At 42.5% G+C, this 21,564-nt stretch overlaps 1 protein-coding gene across 1 annotated transcript in view; it reads right to left on the bottom strand.

Moving 5' to 3' along the window:
* The window catches only part of jph3b (junctophilin 3b), a 156,431-nt gene that overhangs the window by 37,344 nt on the left and 97,523 nt on the right, over positions 1–21,564 (bottom strand). The window contains exon 4 of the mRNA XM_061917475.1: positions 637–761. Coding sequence (XP_061773459.1) covers positions 637–761 — 125 coding nt within the window. The remainder of the gene's footprint in view (positions 1–636; positions 762–21,564) is intronic.

Raw genomic sequence — 21,564 nt, forward strand, 5'->3', positions numbered from 1 at the left:
TTTTTTTAAAGTGATGTTTCCCTTTAAGATAACATGAATGAGTTGTATGAATTCACACATTTTGATGTCCAAAGTATCTTGACTTCGTGGATTACATTTTTCCCCCCGAAGTTGTCCGCTTTGTTGCTTTGGAAACTGCAGTAGTGATGCTGGCTGTCCTCACAAGATCTGTGTTCATGGCCTCACACATATTCCAAAATGTCAAATTTTTTATAACACAGTTTGCATTTGGCACATCTTGGGTCTGTGTATTTTGCCAGCCAAAAACATGTGTTTTTTTTGTTTTTTTTTACAAATGTAGCATCATCTACATAGATACAATGAATTGCTATTGTGACATCTAGTGGACACATTTAGAACAGCAGTTTCTTTCATTCAAAAATGGTGGCTAATTTTTTTACTTAGCAAACTCATCCTGCAGGCCGGATAAAACTTGTTCGCGGGCCTGATCCAGCCAGCGGGCCTTACCTTTGACACCCCTGGTCTAACCGTTCCAACACAAATATTTAATGTTTTTTAGAGGAACACAGAGTTCTTGTCCTTATCGATGATTTAACTGATTAAGGTTTTGTAACCATAAAGAGTACATGTTGGCTATCTGGTATCAGTGTGTGTTGGTGTGTGTGTTGCACCCACCATTTCCGGGATGCTGGAACGAAGGGGAGAACTGCTTGGCGGTGACTCTGGCCACGCGACTCTCCCCCTGAGCTTTCTGAGCCGCTCCAACTGCTGCCTCTGCTTTACCCTGCGCATGAGCCGTCCTAACAAATGGATACAAATGTAACTTTTAAATTATCGTCGGTCATTTTAATTAGACCTTGAATACAATTGATAATGACGAAACCCCTATTACCCCCACTATTAGATGAAGATAATCAATCAATCAAACTTTATTTATACAGTCGTGGTCAAAAGTTTACATACACTTGTAAAGAACATAATGTCATGGCTGTCTTGAGTCTCCAATCATTTCTATAACTCTTATTTTTTTTGTGATAGATTGGAGCACATACTTGTTGGTCACAAAAACATTCATGAAGTTTGGTTCTTTTATGAATTTGTTATGGGTCTACTGAAAATGTGACCAAACCTGCTGGGTCAAAAGTATACATACAGCAATTTTAATATTTGGTTACATGTCCCTTGGCAAGTTTCACTGCAATGAGGCGATTTTGGTAGCCATCCACAAGCTTCTGGCTGAATTTTTGACCACTCTTCTTGACAAAATTGGTGCAGTTCGGCTAAATTTGTTGGTTTTCTGACATGGAATTATTTCTTCAGCATTGTCCACATATTTAAGTCAGGACTTTGGGAAGGGAATTTTAAAACCTTAATTCTAGCCAGATTTAGCCATTCCTTTACCACTTTTGACGTGTGTTTAGGGTCATTGTCCTGTTGGAACACCCAACTGCGCCCAAGACCCAATCTCCGGACCATGACATTATGTTCTTTTTTCCATCCATCCATTTTCTACCGCTGGTCCCCTTTTATTTGATTTGATTGTATTTTTTTTTATTTTGTATTAAATCAACATAAAAAAAACACAAGATACACTTACAATTAGTGCACCAACCCAAAAACTCACCTTCCCCCATTTTCACTCATTCTCACTCATTTACACAAAAGGATTGTCCATCCATCCATCCATTTTCTACCGCTTATTCCCTTTCGGGGTCGCGGGGGGTGCTGGCGCATATCTCAGCTACAATCGGGCGGAAGGCAGGGTACACCCTGGACAAGTCGCCACCTCATCGCAGGGCCAACACAGATAGACAGACAACATTCACACTCACATTCACACACTAGGGCCAATTTAGTGTTGCCAATCAACCTATCCCCAGGTGCATGTCTTTGGAGGTGGGAGGAAGCCGGAGTACCCGGAGGGAACCCACGCATTCACGGGGAGAACATGCAAACTCCACACAGAAAGATCCCGAGCCTGGATTTCAACCCAGGACTGCAGGAACTTCGTATTGTGAGGCAGACGCACTAACCCCTCTGCCACCGTGAAGCCCCAAAAGGATTGTTTCCTTCTGTTATTAATATTCTGGTTCCTTCAATATATATCAAAACAGTCTGAAAGGGAAATTCAATACAGCCATGACATTATGTTCTTTACAAGTTCCGCCCGATTGTAGCTCGCATAGGCACCGGTGTCCCCCGCGACCCCAAATGGAATAAGCGGTAGTAAATGGATGGATGGATGGACAAGTGTACTGTATGTAAACTTTTGACCACGACTGTAAAGCGCTTTTCATACATTAAAGAAATGCAATGCAAAGTGCTTTACAAAGTTAAAATCAATACCCTGGTGACCCATATTCCCCATGATCACATACATACATACGTATTGCATGTACCAAACACACACACACACACACACACACACACAACATATACACATTTGCAACTATAAGGATACATAATTGCATGGCTGAGTACAGAGGGGACATGTTAGTAAACACTATCACAGGAGCCATCTGCACCAGGAGGATAGATAAGATAAGATAATCCTTTATTTATCCTACGACTGGGACATTTATAGCAATACGGTAGAAAAGGGTATAGATTCCAAATAAAGTTAACTTAATATACACATTTAAAAGAAAAAAGTTAAAAGTATAAAATATAAACGAGAAAAACAAATATTGTATTGAATTTTTTTCAGCAAAATTTTTTTTAAAGATCAGCTGAGAGCTGCAGTTATCCATCCATCCATTTTCTACCGCTTATTCCCTTTTGGGGTCACGGGGGGCGCTGGCGCCTATCTCAGCTACAATCGGGCGGAAGGCGGGGTACACCCTGGACAAGTCGCCACCTCATCGCAGGGCCAACACAGATAGACAGACAACATTCACACTCACAGTCAAACACTAGGGCCAATTTTAGTGTTGCCAATCAACCTATCCCCAGGTGCATGTCTTTGGAGGTGAGAGGTAGCCGGAGTACCCGGAGGGAACCCACGTATTCACGGGGAGAACATGCAAACTCCACACAGAAAGATCCCGAGCCTGGATTTGAACCCAGGACTGCAGGAACTTCGTATTGTGAGGCAGACGCACTAACCCCTCTGCCACCGTGAAGCCCCAAAAGGATTGTTTCCTTCTGTTATTAATATTCTGGTTCATACAATATATATCAAAACAGTCTGAAAGGGAAATTCAATACAGCCATGACATTATGTTCTTTACAAGTTCCGCCCGATTGTAGCTGACATAGGCACCGGTGTCCCCCGCGACCCCAAATGGAATAAGCGGTAGTAAATGGATGGATGGATGGACAAGTCTACTGTATGTAAACTTTTGACCACGACTGTAAAGCGCTTTTCATACATTAAAGAAATGCAATGCAAAGTGCTTTACAAAGTTAAAATCAATACCCTGGTGACCCATATTCCCCATGATCACATACATACATACGTATTGCATGTACCAAACACACACACACACACACAACATATACACATTTGCAACTATAAGGATACATAATTGCATGGCTGAGTACAGAGGGGACATGTTAGTAAACACTATCACAGGAGCCATCTGCACCAGGAGGATAGATAAGATAAGATAATCCTTTATTTATCCTACGACTGGGACATTTATAGCAATACGGTAGAAAAGGGTATAGATTCCAAATAAAGTTAACTTAATATACACATTTAAAAGAAAAAAGTTAAAAGTATAAAATATAAATGAGAAAAACAAATATTGTATTGAATTTTTTTCAGCAAATTTTTTTTTAAAGATCAGCTGAGAGCTGCAGTTATCCATCCATCCATTTTCTACCGCTTATTCCCTTTTGGGGTCGCGGGGGGCGCTGGCGCCTATCTCAGCTACAATCGGGTGGAAGGCGGGGTACACCCTGGACAAGTCGCCACATCATCGCAGGGCCAACACAGATAGACAGACAACATTCACACTCACATTCACACACTAGGGCCAATTTAGTGTTGCCAATCAACCTATCCCCAGGTGCATGTCTTTGGAAGTGGGAGGAAGCCGGAGTACCCGGAGGAAACCCACGTATGATTTAGGGCTATATAAGTAAACATTGATTGATTGATTGATTCACGGGGAGAACATGCAAACTCCACACAGAAAGATCCCGAGCCTGGATTTGAACCCAGAACTGCAGGAGCTTCGTATTGTGAGGCAGACGCACTAACCCCTCTTCCACCGTGAAACCGAGCTGCAGTTATAGTAAAGCTAAAGATGTGTAGTCAGCATTTCTAATAACAATGGTACATACAGGCATGTACACAGCACACATTGTGAAATCATATTATTGCACAACATAATACGATATTAAGTAAACATTATTTTTTATACCGCATATTTAGAATTATTTGTGAAGTTGTGTTGTTGCGATCTGCTGGGAGCAGGCTTTCTTGAACAGTCTGACTGCAGCCTTCTGTAACTCTCCTTCGAAAAGCTCTGAAACAGCTGCCCCCAACTGTGACGACACCACTACTATGACTACATTGCATGTATTTCATTGTGGAGACATGTTGCCATTACATATTGCCACAAATTAAGGCTGCAGCTATCAATTATATTAGTAATCAAGTAATGCATCTATCCATTTGTTTGCTGAATCGAGTAATTGAATAAAACACACTTTGTGGTCTAAATGTGTCTTTTAGGGAAAATAGTTGAAATAAACAAGGATTTTTCTAATCACCTTTATTCTTTTTTTTTTTTTTATAAATGGTTGATTTATATAGGCTAGCAAGGTAGAGTTTTGGACCTGACAAGTTTCGGCTACCTTGCTTCTGCAGCCTTCTTCAGAGATGTGTCACGTGATGTTAGCGTGACGTTGTCTGTGTAAAGCTGTCTATATAAATCAACCATCCATAAATACACGTCAGTAAAATGATAAATGGGTTGTACTTGTATAGCGCTTTTCTACCTTCAAGGTACTCAAAGCGCTTTGACACTACTTCCACATTTACCCATTCACACACACACTCACACACTGATGGAGGGAGCTGCCATGCAAGGCGCCAACCAGCACCCATCAGGAGCAAGGGTGAAGTGTCTTGCTCAGGACACAACGGACGTGACGAGGTTGGTTCTAGGTGGGATTTGAACCAGTGACCCTCGGGTTGCGCTCGGCCACTCTCCCACTGCGCCACGCCGTCCCTAAGTAGGCTAAATGAACCTCTTCAACACCTTTATTTTTTTTTTGTTCTAAATGCACAAATTTAAATTGCACTTTTACCATGTGAGAATCGCTATATATTACAGTGTACTTACAAAAAAGTTACCCAAAAAAAAAACTACAAAAAGACAATGCATTTAACAATTTACCACATTTGAAAATGTAATCATCGGATAGCTGGTGTTTGATTTTTGGACAAATAAGTCGTTATTTACATACAAACTGTAGATGCTAACATATCGTCACACATCCCGATGTGGTTGAATAAAACATTTGTCATGCAAGTCAGACATAGAAGATAGCATTAGACACAAAAATAGACTTATCTTGTTTCTGTTGTTTGTTTTTTTAAATATGAAGGATACCTTCTTGTAACATGCATCATTATTGATGCAGTGCTAAAGTAAAGTCCCAGCTCCAGTTGACAGTCTAAACATTTCACCACGATGTCTGTCTTTTTCGGTGTAAATGATGAGAAAACCTTTGAAAGTTTATTAGGTCTTCTATGGGCTTTTTGCTCTCTTTCTCCCCCTTTGAGCCAACTCTCTCAACACTCAGCTGTTACTGCCACACACCAACAGACGATCATTGGAGGATAAACTGCTCTCTTGTGCACTCTATTGCAGTAGTTCTCAACCTTTTTTCAGTCATGTACCCCCTGTGAATTTTTTTTTAATTCAAGTACCCCCTAATCAGAGCAAAGCATTGTTGGTTGATAAAAAGAGATAAAGAAGTAAAATACAGCACTATGCCATCGGCTTCTGATTTATTGAATTGTATAACAGTGCAAAATATTGCTCATTTGCCGTGGTCTTTCTTGAACTATTTGGAAAAAAAGATATAAAATAACTCAAAACTTGTTGAAAAATAAACAAGTGATCCAATTATAAATAAAGATTTCTACACATAGAAGTAATCATCAACTTAAAGTGCCCTCTTTGGGGATTGTAATAGAGATCTTGCCGATTGTATTGTACCATATGTCCCGGCAAGAAATCTGCGTTCAAAAGACTCCGGCTTATTAGGGATTCCTAGAGCCCAAAAAAAGTCTGCGGGCTATAGAGCGTTTTCCGTTCGGGCTCCAGTACTCTGGAATGCCCTCCCGGTAACAGTTCGAGATGCTACCTCAGTAGAAGCATTTAAGTCTCACCTTAAAACTCATCTGTATACTCTAGCCTTTAAATAGACCTCCTTTTTAGACCAGTTGATCTGCCGCTTCTTTTCTTTCTCCTATGTCCCCCCTCCCTTGTGGAGGGGGCCCGGTCCGATGACCATGGATGAAGTACTGGCTGTCCAGAGTCGAGACACAGGATGGACCGCTCGTCGGGACCCAGGATGGACCGCTCGCCTGTATCGGTTGGGGACATCTCTACGCTGCTGATCCACCTCCGCTTGAGATGGTTTCCTGTGGACGGGACTCTCGCTGCTGTCTTGGATCCGCTTGAACTGAACTCTCGCGGCTGTGTTGGAGCCACTATGGATTGAACTTTCACAGCATCATGTTAGACCCGCTCGACATCCATTGCTTTCGGTCCCCTAGAGGGGGGGGGGGGGTTGCCCACATCTGAGGTCCTCTCCAAGGTTTCTCATAGTCAGCATTGTCACTGGCGTCCCACTGGATGTGAATTCTCCCTGCCCACTGGGTGTGAGTTTTCCTTGCCCTTTTGTGGGTTCTTCCGAGGATGTTGTAGTCGTAATGATTTGTGCAGTCCTTTGAGACATTTGTGATTTGGGGCTATATAAATAAACATTGATTGACATTGATTGAGATCCATCTGGATTCATCAACTTAATTCTAAAGATTTCTTCACAAAAAAAGAAATCTTAAACATCAATATTTATGGAACATGTCCACAAAAAATCTAGCTGTCAACACTGTCAACTACCAACACATTGTTGCATTTCTTTTCACAGTTTATGAACTTACATTCATGTTTTGTTGAATTATTATTCAATAAATATATTTATAAAGGATTTTCGAACTGTTGCTATTTTTAAAATATTTTTAAAAGATCTCACGCACCCCTTGGCATACCTTCAAGTACCCCCAGGGGTACGCGTACCCCCATTTGAGAACCACTGCTCTATTAGAGCAGTTTGGCAGAAACAATGTATTTTATCATTATAAATAAACTCATTAAAGAAATCATCAAAGCAACAAAATACAAATAAAATAGAATTAATCGATTGAATCGATAAAGAGGTTTCTATTTGGGTCATTTGGTTTACAATTTTAACCCTAAAATAACATTATGCGTCTCTGACTATAAATCATAAAACACTCCACAAACAGATGTATTTAATTTGCAATGTGAGTCATGATTTTTCATCCTCCCTACATTAAAAAATGGTATGGTGCCTTCCTTCATGTACCACATAATATGCTCTTTGTTATTCAATCATGCACTTAATTAAATGTTATTTTATGCTGACTTACAGTATGTAGATTTTATTAACAATAACCCAGCACTGACGAGGAGGTACATGTAAACCGAAATAGATTTAATATAGAAAACAAGTGTGTTTGGTAGGAAACTAAACAGATAGTGAAGGTGCAGCAAAAAAAGGGAGTCAAACAGGAAGTAGAACCAAAACAAGAGCACCAGGACAGAAAATGATACAGAACACAGGACAATGACTAACAAAGTCCACACTGTCATGTGGGATGATGTGGCTCGCTTGTTAAAGTGACTGTGACAGCAACTTGAGGGTTCCAGGTTCGATTCCCTGACGTAGAGTGTCGTAGGACAAGACACTCCCAGTGCTACCCACACTAGTTTAAATGTAGCCTAAAGATGTACAGTATATCATGGGTTTCACTATGTAAAGCGCTTTGTTTCACTAGAGAAAAAGAGCTAAATAACTATAATCCACTTCACATCATGACATTATGGTATGTTTTTTGTTTCAGACATGCTTAATGCACATGTTGCTAGGCTTGTCCCTGACAGTTTGGTCTATGTCTTAGTTTTTCCTCTGCATGTGTCTTTGTTTCCTGTCTTTATTTCCTGTCAGGGTTCTTATTTTGTGCATTTCCTTCTGGGCTTGGTTAGCCCAGAATTTTTTAAATAATGAATGAGGGAAAAACGGAAATTTTAGTTTTTGGTCCGACCCTCACTGACTTGGGACCATTGCAAAATTATGTGCGTCCCAAAGTCACCAGCCTTGGCGTCACTATAGACAGCGATTTTAAACTAGACAAACAAGTCAATGGCGTTTTAAAATCGTGTTTTTATCACCTTCGTCTTTTAGTAAAGGTTAAACCGTTTTTATCTTTTAACCTTTTTGAACAAGTCGTGCATGCTTTTATTTCATGTCGCCTGGACTACTGCAATGCACTTTATGCTGGCATTAGCCAAAAAGCTCTCTCCCGGTTGCAGTTAGTCCAGAACGCGGCAGCACGACTTTTAACAGGGGCCAGGAAACGCCAGCATATAACCCCAATTCTTCAGAGTTTGCACTGGCTCCCTGTTCATTTTAGAATTGATTTTAAAACATTGCTGTTTGTTTTTAAATCTTTACATGGACTGGCACCTCAATATATCTCGGACCTTATCCAAATTTACATTCCTGCGCGCGCTCTGAGGTCCGAGAGCCAGTTCAGGCTCGTGGTGCCCAAGACCAGACTTAAGACCAGGGGAGACAGGGCCTTCTCTGTGGTCGGCCCTAAGCTCTGGAACACTCTGCCGCTCCATGTTCAAACTGCTTCCACAGTGGAGTGTTTTAAGTCTCGTCTTAAGACCCACTTTTATTCTTTGGCTTTTAACACTACGTGAGTTGTGTGGTCCTCTGTCCTCTGTTGTCCTCTGTGTTTTTTATACACTTTGATTTCTATTTTACTGTTTTAATTGATTTTACCCTTTAAAATAGTTTTAAATCATATTTGTTTTTATATTGTTTTTATTGGTTTTATATTTATTTATTTTTTGTTTTTATTCAGTCATTGCTGGAGCATAATATATATATATATATATTTTTATTTATTTATTTATTTTATTTATTTATTTATTTACAATTGTTTTTAACATGGCCGTGCAGCACTTTGGAAACGTTATTGTTGTTTAAATGTGCTATATAAATAAAGTGGATTGGATTGGATTGGATTTCCTGTTTTTCTCCCTAGGCGCTGTTTCCCCTCAGTTGCAGGTGATTGGCACCTGGCCACACCTGGTGTCAATCAGTCCGCTCCTATTTTTACCTGCTTTGTCCTCCAGTCAGGGCTCGTTTATTGTTGGGCGGTGTCGTGTCGATGTCACCACTACCTGCTTTGTCTACTTCTGTTCACTCTGCTCATGCCATACTGTAGTTCCGTCGTGTCACAGTAGGTGTTTTTGTTCTTAGCAAAGTTTGTTATCTGCCTCGTGAGCGCCTTTTTTTGTTCCCCTTTTGGTTTGTTCTTGTTTTAGTGTTTAAAAAATCATGTTTTCTTACGCAATGCCTGTTTCCTTCTCTGCATCTTGGGGTTCGTCACCAACAAACTCTGACAGAATAATCCAGCCAAATACAAACCCCGCAGAGATGTCTATGGCGGAGAGGCTTAATTTAGCTTTAAAATTGATGGCCAAATCGAGGAAAGACTTTGCCTCATTTTGCAATCCCTCCCACCCATCCCTGTCCTATGTTGGCTTCTCGGGGGATGTCTTGGATCCGTCCCTTGACACACAAGTGGGTCTGCCATCATCTCTGGTGGGCCGGCAGACGCCACCATCACCTCCGGGAGGTCTAGAACCTACGACGTCATCACTTCCAGTGGGTCTGCCCTATGGCGCCATCACTTCCAGTGGGTCTGCAACCTCCGGCGCCATCATCTCCGGTGGGCCAGCAGACGCCACCACGCACTCCGGTGGGCCAGCAGACACCACCACGCACTCCGGTGGGCCAGCAGACGCCACCACGCACTCCGGTGGGCCAGCAGACACCACCACGCACTCCGGTGGGCCAGCAGACGCCACCACACACTCCGGTAGGCCAGCAGCAGGGGGCGCCACCACTCACTCTGGTGGACCAGCAGCAGGGGGCGTCACCACCATCTTGTTCGGTGGGCCAGCAGCAGGGGGCGCCATAACCATCCTGTCCTGTGGACCAGCAGGGGTCGCCACCACCATCCTTTCCGGTGGACCAGCAGGGGTCGCCACCACCATCCTGTCCGGTGGACCAGCAGGGGTCGCCACCACCATCCTGTCCGGTGGACCAGCAGGGGTCGCCAACACCATCCTGTCCTGTGGACAAGCAGGGGTCGCCACCACCATCCTTTCCGGTGGACCAGCAGGGGTCGCCACCACCATCCTGTCCGGTGGACCAGTAGGGGTCGCCACCACCATCCTGTCCGGTGGCCCAGCAGGGGTCGCCACCACCATTTTGTCCGGTGGACCAGCAGGGGTTGCCAACACCATCCTGTCCTGTGGACCAGCAGGGGTCGCCACCACCAGCCTGTCCGGTGGCCCAGCAGGGGTCGCCACCACCATCCTGTCCGGTGGCCCAGCAGGGGTCGCCACCACCATCCTGTCCGGTGGACCAGCAGGGGTTGCCACCACCATCCTGTCCGGTGGCCCAGCAGGGGTCGCCACCACCATCCTGTCCGGTGGCCCAGCAGCGGTTGCCACCACCATCCTGTCCGGTGGACCAGCAAAGGAAACCACCATACTCTTGTCGGCCACAGATGTGGTCATTTCATGGGCGACCGCCTCGCCAATTGCAGCGGCGTTCTAATCGCCGTCGCCACCTGACCCTTCCCCGCTGGTTGCGGGGACACTTGGCCTGGCGGCCACCTCCTTGTCCTCCCCCCACCCTCCCGTGACTTTGGACTGTTTGGTATCCGTTATGGGATAGCCAATCAGATCACGAGTTGTTGTCAGTAAGGCCTTCTATATCGCCTCACATTGAATGTGACATTCCAACTTCCTGTGATTGGATACTCATCAGGACCGTTAGCAGATTCATTTGAGAACACACAGAGTTGACAGACAGTTGCGATAGTCAATCAGATAATAAGTTTGGTACAGTAGCTGTTCTGTTACAACTGAAAGTTTTAAACTCTTGTTGTTAAAGTGTGTCATGCTTGTCATTTAATTAACATTGATACATGTGTATTTGTCGCCATCATGTAATGAGGGCAGTTAATATATCTTTAAGAAGTGTGTACTTTGAATCAAACTTTGACAGGAAGTTGCATAAGCCAAGCAGAGACATTTCTGGTATATATTTTAATTGCTGATGAGTTTTAATTGTTTTTTAAATGCGCCAGAAAATAACCTATTTTGTAAACTGTTGATGTGTTTCTGTCTAGTATTTCTCTGGCAATGGTCATGTTGTAACATCAATTATGGCTTTTTGAGAGGTAATCATTGAAGTCGGAGATCACTGAAGACCTAGGTGGGAAACACACGGCCCGCCACTGCTTGCACAAGTCTGTTTTAACCAGACCACCATAAAACACACTCTTATTCTCACACTGTACTTGTGCTCTCTATGTATCGTTCATTCTTTCTTTCGTCCAAAATATATTTTCTCTCACGTTGTTCTGCGGAGTTTGTCAATGTATCAACTTCCTTGATAAAAAGGATGTGTGTGCTAAAACTAACTGTACAAAAGGATTCTTACAACAAAGCAGAAAAAGGAGAAATAAAAAGGTGATAATGAGGACAGAAGGGAGGAAAGTAGGTAAGAGAGGAGAGATAAAGACGTGTCTTTAAGAAGAGGCTGAGAACATGGTCTTCAACATCAGTGAATGATTACCATTAGCTCAGCAGCTTAATTACAGTGGTGCACTAACGACTCAAGAGTTTAAGCAAGAGGAGGTGAGGGGGAGCAAGAACAATTCTTCTTTATGACTTTATTGGACACAACCTCTTCATTACTCTATTATATGACAATGGCTGATATTTGGAATGAGACAAGCAGTTCTATGAAAGGAACGGTAACTCTGAGTTGGATTTGATATTTATAATACTACATGGTGCACCTTAAGGCAGGGGTCGGCAACCGTTGGGGGATTCCGGTTCTCGGAGCCTCTTCCGGACATCACCTGGAGTCGACATTCTTCGATTTTCACTCCGACAACAATATTGAGGGCGTGCCGTGATGACTTTACTTTTAGCGCCCTCTACATTTTGACGCGTTTCACAAAATAAAGAAGACAATGGGAGCCGCAACCATTGTCGCGAATAACCACTGGTGGTCATCCATATAACAGTAATAAGGGCGTGCCATGAAGCCATTGCCTTTAACGCCTTCTACAACATGTACGGACATCTTGCCAGTCCAGTAACATGTTGTATGTGGCTTCCACAGATACACGTACACGACTGCAAGACATACTGTGTGACACAGAGTACACTGAAGGTTGTGATATAAATACCTTTAACACTCTTACTAATATGCACCACACTGTGAACCCAAACCAAACAAGAATGATAAACACATTTCTGGAGAACATCCTCACAGTAACACAACATAAACGCAACACAACAAATACCCAGAATCCTTTGCATCCATGACTAGTCCTGACTATATTATACACCCCCGTCCACCTCAACCGACGCACGGAAGGGGGGGAGAGCGGGTTTTGGTGCTAGCGGGGTGTATAATATAGCCTGAAATACTCATGGATGCATAGCATTCTGGGTAATTGTTATGTTGCGTTTATAACGTGTTAAGGATGTTCTCCAGAAATGGGTTTGCCAATCTTGTTTGGTGTGGGTTCACAGTGTGGCGCATATTAGTAAGTGTTATAATTGTTTATATCACAACCTTCAGTGTACTCTGTGTCAGCCAGTATGCCTTGCAGTCGTGCACGTGTATCTGCGGAAGCCACATACAACATGATACTGGACTGACAAGCTGTCTGTACATGTTGTAGAAGGCGTCAAAGGCAATGGCTTCGTGGCACGCCCTTATTACGGTTATATGGGTGACCACCAGCAGATATTTGTGAAAATTATTGCGGCTCCCTTTGTCTTCTTTAATTTGTGAAACGGGTCAAAATAGTTCTTTGAGTGGTAAAGGTGGCCGACCCCTGCCTTAGGGAAACCACTGTGAGCAGGGACTTTAGAAATGCTGAGAGATACAGGTTGACCGGAGAGACAAATACAAGCAGACATGCACAGGATAGAAAAGAGTGACTTCTTCACAGGAGAGCGAGATACGCCTATCTATTATGTATGTCATTACTGTAAGATAATGGCGATAAGGAAGCTGATTCATACCCAGGTATCCAGATGCATTACCAGGAGGTGTGTGCTTAAGGGTCATTGAAGCAACCAAAATGACTAAATGAGGTGTTTATCTGTTACTGACTCCATACAGAAAGCCTCAAGTTACCATTTTCCATCAGTTACGTGAATTGCATAAGGATGGGCAATATGGTTTAAAATATATTTTGCAATAAATAGAGCAGCCTCTAGGTTGATTGACAACACTGAATGGTCCTTAGTGTGTGAATGGGAGTGTGAATGTTGTCTGTCAATCTGTATTGGCTCTGTGATGAGGTGACGACTTGTCCAGGTTGTACCCCGCCTTCCGTCTGAGTGCAGCTGGGATAAGTTCCAGCCCCCAAAATCCCCACAAACCTGAAAGGGACAAGTGGTAGGAAATGGATGGATGGCTAAAGCAGACTCTTGTGATAATGATATGTATGATACATAAATGGTGATATAACCATTTTAAAATGGGTTCCAAAAGCTCCTAATCCAGCTGCTGACGTATGTTTGCAGTAAAATATTGTGTCATTTCCAGTTATATTATTTTGTCAAAAAATATTACTCTCTTCCAGTACATAATTTACTGTTAATAGCTGGTTACTTTCTGTTGTACGATGAACATTGTTCGATCTACACTTCTGTTCAAATGTAATAAGCACTTATTCTTCTGTTGTTTGGATGCTTTACATTAGTTATTACTTCAAATTTGGGTATCGCTCAAATACCAAGTAGTTACAGGGGAATAATTGGCCACACCAATATTGATGCTGATACTGAAAATGTTCAAAATCACAAAAACACAGGATGGTGGTGTAAGAATATCAAATGTACATTCTAATTATTTCTTTTTTACAGTTTTTTTTTTTTACTTCTATTATTACATACAATACATTATTTTGAGGAAAATAAAGTCAGTGGTGCAAAATAAGTAAGCATAAGCAAAAACTAACTATCGACTAATTTCATTCATTAGTTTTTTGTCCATAAAGCTCTCTTAGGTCCAGGGACTTATTTCCTGAGTTTGTAAACAATAACAAACAGGACATCGATATAATCACTGTTTTATCGACCATATACTAATATAATACTTGGTATTGTTGCTGTCGATATTTGTATTGATCCGCCCACACCTGTTTACATTCAAAAGCTCTAGTTCAGCAGTTATCATTGCTTGTTTTATCCTCTTGCGGTGTACAGTGTTGCATGTTTAGCTGTCACTCATCCTTCAGTGATAATGCTACTTGTAGGACACATAGTGTATTAGCCGCCATTGAAGAGAGGATTAGAAACTTATAAACAGCTTTGTGCTGTGGAGGAACATTAGCTGCTGCATTGTGTTGAGGACACATTCCTTCATATGTGAATTTTGTAGGACTCCGCTATAATTTGTCATCAACATGTATTATCACAACGATAGTATTAAAAGCTCTATCGTCGGCCAAGTTAATATATTTTATATTGTATATCTTCTATATCGCGCGGATCACATAACAACCATTGTGGATTGCATGCTTTAGAAAAGTCCACATTTATATGTTGTTTCTTTTTGCCATTCAGGGTATCATTGTCAATTGCACCAAATTTTGATTGAAGCTTACCTTTTTATTTTGTGGCAAAAAATAAGAGCGATCCACAAAGTTTGTCCACTCAGCCCACGTTGTATTGCATTGACTAAAATGCTTTGTCATTTATCATCGTCCATAATTATAGTACTGTGATATGGGATCCTTTGTTCAAAGTCCAGAGGAGAAGTTTGTCAAAATAGAGTTTTTAAACTTTTTCATCAATGACTTTTCCAAAACCTTTCAGTGAATTTCCATGATCAAAATACATTGTTTTACCTTAAAGTACCAGTACAGTGGAAAAACAGGTCACCTCTATATTGAAGCTATTATCATATATACTGTATATATACTGTACTTCCAAAGTTTGCGAGCAAGTAGATATGATCAAAATAGTATCAATCGCACGGAGATTCCTGAGCCATTTTGAGAGATAATAAGCAAGCCAGACACATCATCGCGTGACATAGCGGTAGGAACCACAGAACCTTTTAGACTTCGTGAGAACTAACAACAGTTACTTTGGGAAAAATTATGATCCAGAACCTTATATTGTTGAAGACAATCTACAAGTTTTAGAAGTGCTGCTGAACAGATCCTGCTTTTGTTCAACACCAAGCATCATGTAGCAGTATTCCTAAGTGCTATACAAGAAATACAAACTACAAACATAATAAAACGATATCTTACTGTACAATGTCTGCTCTTACTTTGATGACAACTGACAGGATATCCTTATCTTCCCGTTTACATGAACAATTAATCATGATGCACATGAAGGGTTAAGAAGGAAAAGTCTCCCTGCAGACACTGTCTTCGGTTGTGTGTGTTTGTCTCCATGTCCGTGTATAAATTGAACGTCAGAGATAAACAAAAATCTAGATTCAAGGTTAAATCCTCCTAGTATCCAGATGAGAGGCATGATTTATAATCTAGAATAACTTTGATGAGCCCAGTGTAAAGCAGCAGAGGGCTACTGAGCTGTGTGTAATCGATCCGCCGCTAAAAAAATAGTTTGTTTGCGTTAGCACTTATAATAACAACGTTGCCACGGCCACTGCGCCACGCCGTCCCAAATTTCACTGTTTGTTGCATTTTTGTTGGTTTTCGATTGATTGTAAAATATGTGGATTTTTCTTTGATAAAAAAGAAAGTAAAATAATATAAAACAATTACATAAAAAAATAGTGATCAATGACAGTGGCCTAGTGGTTAGAGTGTCCGCCCTGAGATCGGTAGGTCGTGAGTTCAAATCCCGGCCGAGTCATACCAAAGACTATAAAAATGAAACCCATTACCTCCCTGCTTGGCACTCAGCATTAAGGGTTGGAATTGGGGGTTAAATCACCGTAAATGATTCCCGGGCGCGGCACCGCTGCTGCCCACTGCCCCCCTCACCTCCCAGGGGGTGATCAAGAGTGATGGGTCAAATGCAGAGAATAATTTCGCCACATCTATAATCATTGATACTTTAACTTTTTTTACTTTAATGTTAGTGGACCGGCGGCACACACAATCTTGTGTGTTTCAGGGACTGTGTCCCTTGCAGACTGTACTATATATATGTTGTGGGAACCAGAATTTTGGTAACAGAAAGAAACAACCTTTTTTTGTGTGAGTGGGTGTGGATGAGTGTGAACGGGGGAGGGAGGGTTTTTTTTTTGGGGGGGAGGGGGGTGTTAATGCACTAATTGAAAGTGTATCTTGTATATTTTTATGTTGATTTAATAAAAAAATTTAAAAAATATGTGGATGAAGAGGGGGGTAATGTTCATATGTTGTCAATATTCAGTGTTTTATCCTTCATAATTAATATTGTAACATTCTCTATTTTCATGTACATTCTGGGTGACTCATTCAGTAAAAAGAAAAGCAAAACACGAATTGGTATGTCAGACTTAGCCCTGTCTTGGTTTAACTCTTATCTTACTGATAGGATGCAGTGTATGTCCCATAACAATGTGACCTCGGACTACGTTAAGGTAACGTGTGGAGTTCCCCAGGGTTCGGTCCTTGGCCCTGCACTCTTCAGCATCTACATGCTGCCGCTAGGTGACATCATACGCAAATACGGTGTTAGCTTTCACTGTTATGCTGATGACACCCAACTCTACATGCCCCTAAAGCTGACCAACATGCCGGATTGTAGTCAGGTGGAGGCGTGTCTTAATGAAATTAAACAATGGATGTCCGCTAACTTTTTGCAACTCAACGCCAAAAAAACGGAAATGCTGATTATCGGTCCTGCCAGACACCGAACTCTAGCCTCCGCTTGGGATGGTTTCCTGCTGGCTCCGCTGTGAACGGGACTCTCGCTGCTGTGTTGGATCCGCTTTGGACTGGACTCTCGCGACTGTGTTGGATCCATTATGGATTGATCTTTCACAGTATCATGTTCTTATAGTCATCATTGTCACCGACGTCCCACTGGGTGTGAGTTTTCCTTGCCCTTATGTGGGCCTACCGAGGATGTCGTAGTGGTTTGTGCAGCCCTTTGAGACACTAGTGATTTAGGGCTATATAAGTAAACATTGATTGATTGATTGAAATTCCATTCCGTTTTTTAAGGTGGTCTGTCATGACGTTTTTAGCATACAATCAGACATTATTGTGAGGTATTAGTGTTCCGGCCCCCAGACACATGTTTTTCTCAAAATTTGGCCCCCGAGTCAAAATAATTGCCCGATCCGGCTTTTGAGCAAGGGTGTCAAACCTGTTTTAGATCGGGGGCCACGTGGAAAAAATGTACTGGTAAAATCACGGCACGTTAACTTAAAAATAAAGAAAACTTCAGATTGTTTTCTTTGTTTAAAGCACATTCTGAAAATGTACAAATCATAATGTTGTTGCGTTTTTTTTTACACGTACATGTTGCGGTTTATAGTATTCTACCTTTATTTGCTGTTATTTATACTTTTTGAATAAATTATGTGATAATGTTCATCAGTCAACTCATTGGTGTTTATTTTCAATCTATCAAGATAAAAAAAAATAATATCAAAATCCAATTACAGGATGTTATTTATGTAGTTTGTAGACTCCCTTTTTAGACCAGTTGATCTGCCGTTTCTTTTCTTTTTCTTCTATGTCCCACTCTCCTTTGTGGAGGGAGTCCGGTCCGATCCGGTGGCCATGTACTGCTCGCCTGTGTATCGGCTGGGGACATCTCTGCGCTGCTGATCCGCCTCCGCTTGGGATGGTTTCCTGCTGGCTCCGCTGTGAACGGGACTCTCGTTGCTGTGTTGGATCCGCTTTGGACTGGACTCTCGCGACTGTGTTGGATCCATTATGGATTGAACTTTCACAGTATCATGTTAGACCCGCTCGACATCCATTGCTTTCCTCCTCTCCAAGGTTCTCATAGTCATCATTGTCACCGACGTTCCACTGGGTCATTATTGTCACCGATGTCCCACTGGGTGTGAGTTTTCCTTGCCCTTATGTGGGCCTACCGAGGATGTCGTAGTGGTTTGTACAGCCCTTTGAGACACTAGTGATTTAGGGCTATATAAGTAAACATTGACTGATTGATTGATTTTTCTTGACTGATGTACTAACATGTTTTTTGTGTCTTTTTTTTTTTTTACATATCTACATATATACAAAGAATTGCTATTGCGACATCTCTAGTGGACACATTAAAACAGCAGTTTCTTTCATTCAAAAAATTCAAACTTGGCCCGCGTTGACACCCCTGTTTTAGAGGATTTTGAAGGCTACAGTGGTGATTCCCATTAGCCGCATCTTCCAAGTGTTTTCTTTAATCATCTTTAAAATAAAATTAAATTTAAAAAAGACATATGTGTCCTTGTCTCTCATAATCAATCATCAATCAATGTTTACTTATATAGCCCTAAATCACTAGTGTCTCAAAGGGCTGCACAAACCACTACGACATCTTCGGTAGGCCCACATAAGGGCAAGGAAAACTCACACCCAGTGGGACGTCTGTGACTATGAGAACATATGAGAACATGATACTGTGAAAGATCAATCCATAATGGATCCAACACAGTCGCGAGAGTCCAGTCCAAAGCGGATCCAACACAGCAGAGCGGAGCCAGCAGGAAACCATCCCAAGCGGAGGCTGATCAGCAGCGCAGAGATGTCCCCAGCCGATACACAGGCGAGCAGTACATGGCCACCAGATCGGACCGGACTCCCTCCACAAAGGAGAGTGGGACATAGAAGAAAAAGAAAAGAAACGGCAGATCAACTGGTCTAAAAAGGGAGTCTATTTAAAGGCTAGAGTATACAAATGAGTTTTAAGGTGAGACTTAAATGCTTCTACTGAGGTAGCATCTCGAACTGTTACCGGGAGGGCATTCCAGAGTACTGGAGCCTGAAATGAAAAAGCTCTACAGCCCGCAGACTTTTTTTGGGCTTTGGGGATCACTAATAAGCCGGAGTCCTTTGAATGATTGTGACCTAGAGGCAAATATTTTCTGGTCACCTTTAAGATAACATGAATGAGTTGTATGAATTCACACATTTCAGTGTCCACAGTATCTTGACTTTGTGGATTAAATTTTTTCGCAAGAAGTTGTCCGCTTTGTTGCTGTGGAAACTGCAGTAGTGATGCTGGCTGTCCTCACAGGATCAGCGTTCATTGGCGTTGCACTGCTTGCAACTGCAGCTGCCTCACACATATTCCATAATGCCAAATGTTTTATAGCACAGTTTGCATTTGGCACGTCTTGGGTCTGTGTCTTTTGCCAGCCACAATTTGTATCGATCCATAAAAAACATGTATAGCAGCATCCTCACTTTGCGAGCAGAAGTAACTAGGGAGGAAGCATTGCTTACGCTTAGCTGTTTCACTAGTAGCACCTGAAGAAATTATTAGCAATATAAAATGTCTTAAATATCACTATTTCATTATTAACACTCAAACAAGGTAGACATTTGCCCTCATACATATATTTATGGGTGTAGGGCTGGGCGATATGGATCAAAATTTGTACACCAATATAGTTTGGCCCATAAACTAACCCATCCATCCATCCATCATCTTCCGCTTATCCGAGGTCGGGTCGCGGGGGCAACAGCCTAAGCAGGGAAACCCAGACTTCCCTCTCCCCAGCCACTTCGTCTAGCTCTTCCCGGGGGATCCCGAGGCGTTCCCAGGCCAGCCGGGAGACATAGTCTTCCCAACGTGTCCTGGGTCTTCCCCGTGGCCTCCTACCGGTTGGACGTGCCCTAAACACCTCCCTAGGGAGGCGTTCGGGTGGCATCCTGACCAGATGCCCGAACCACCTCATCTGGCTCCTCTCGATGTGGAGGAGCAGCGGCTTTACTTTGAGTCCCTCCCGGATGGCAGAGCTTCTCACCCTATCTCTAAGGGAGAGACCCGCCACACGGCGGAGGAAACTCATTTCGGCCGCTTGTACCCGTGATCTTATCCTTTCGGTCATGACCCAAAGCTCATGACCATAGGTGAGGATGGGAACGTAGATCGACCGGTAAATGGAGAGCTTTGCCTTCCGGCTCAGCTCCTTCTTCACCACAACGGATCGGTACAACGTCCGCATTACTGAAGACGCCGCACCGATCCGCCTGTCGATCTCACGATCCACTCTTCCCTCACTCGTGAACAAGACTCCTAGGTACTTGAACTCCTCCACTTGGGGCAGGGTCTCCTCCCCAACCCGGAGATGGCACTCCACCCTTTTCCGGGCGAGAACCATGGACTCGGACTTGGAGGTGCTGATTCTCATTCCGGTCGCTTCACACTCGGCTGCGAAACCGATCCAGCGAGAGCTGAAGATCCCGGTCAGATGAAGCCATCAGGACCACATCATCTGCAAAAAGCAGAGACCTAATCCTGCGGTCACCAAACCGGAACCCCTCAACGCCTTGACTGCGCCTAGAAATTCTGTCCATAAAAGTTATGAACAGAATCGGTGACAAAGGACAGCCTTGGCGGAGTCCAACCCTCACTGGAAATGTGTTCGACTTACTGCCGGCAATGCGGACCAAGCTCTCGCACTGATCGTACAGGGAACGGACCGCCACAATAAGACAGTCCGATACCCCATACTCTCTGAGCACTCCCCACAGGACTTATAAATGGAATTATCCGTTGACATAACGAAATATCTCCACCATGCTTTGATTTTAAAATGTTCGGGACTGAAAGGAATCCCGAATACACAAAAACAGGTACCAACAAATAAGAAAAGTAGGTTTTGCATAATAGAATCCCAACTTAAGAGGTGTTTTGACATAAGAAAACAGAAAAAGCCTTGAAAATAATGTAACAAAAGTCGACTCAAACCTCCAATCGTCATTTGGCTATGCTCAATTCTTCAGCTAACAAAAACACAAAAGAACAACATGTTAAATACGTGTTTAAGAGGACATGTTTAAACGTCATCAGCACCATGAAAATAATTGACCTTTAACGATGGTGTTTTTATAGCTAAACATTATTATTGTTGCGATCCACTGCTCGGATCTTCACATATTGTTGCTTTGTTCCATTTTTATATCACTTTCGGTAGTTTGACCTCCTTATTTCCTGTTTAGTCCGTCACCATGGTTTCATAGTGTTTCCACCTGCTACTCTTGGTTCCCACACATCTGTTTTACTAATCACCTCCTTTATTTTAGCTCACCCCTTTTGTTAGTCCTGCCTGGGA

The sequence above is a fragment of the Nerophis ophidion genome, linkage group LG12 (genome assembly GCF_033978795.1).
Source record: "Nerophis ophidion isolate RoL-2023_Sa linkage group LG12, RoL_Noph_v1.0, whole genome shotgun sequence".
Taxonomy (NCBI): Eukaryota; Metazoa; Chordata; class Actinopteri; order Syngnathiformes; family Syngnathidae; genus Nerophis; species Nerophis ophidion.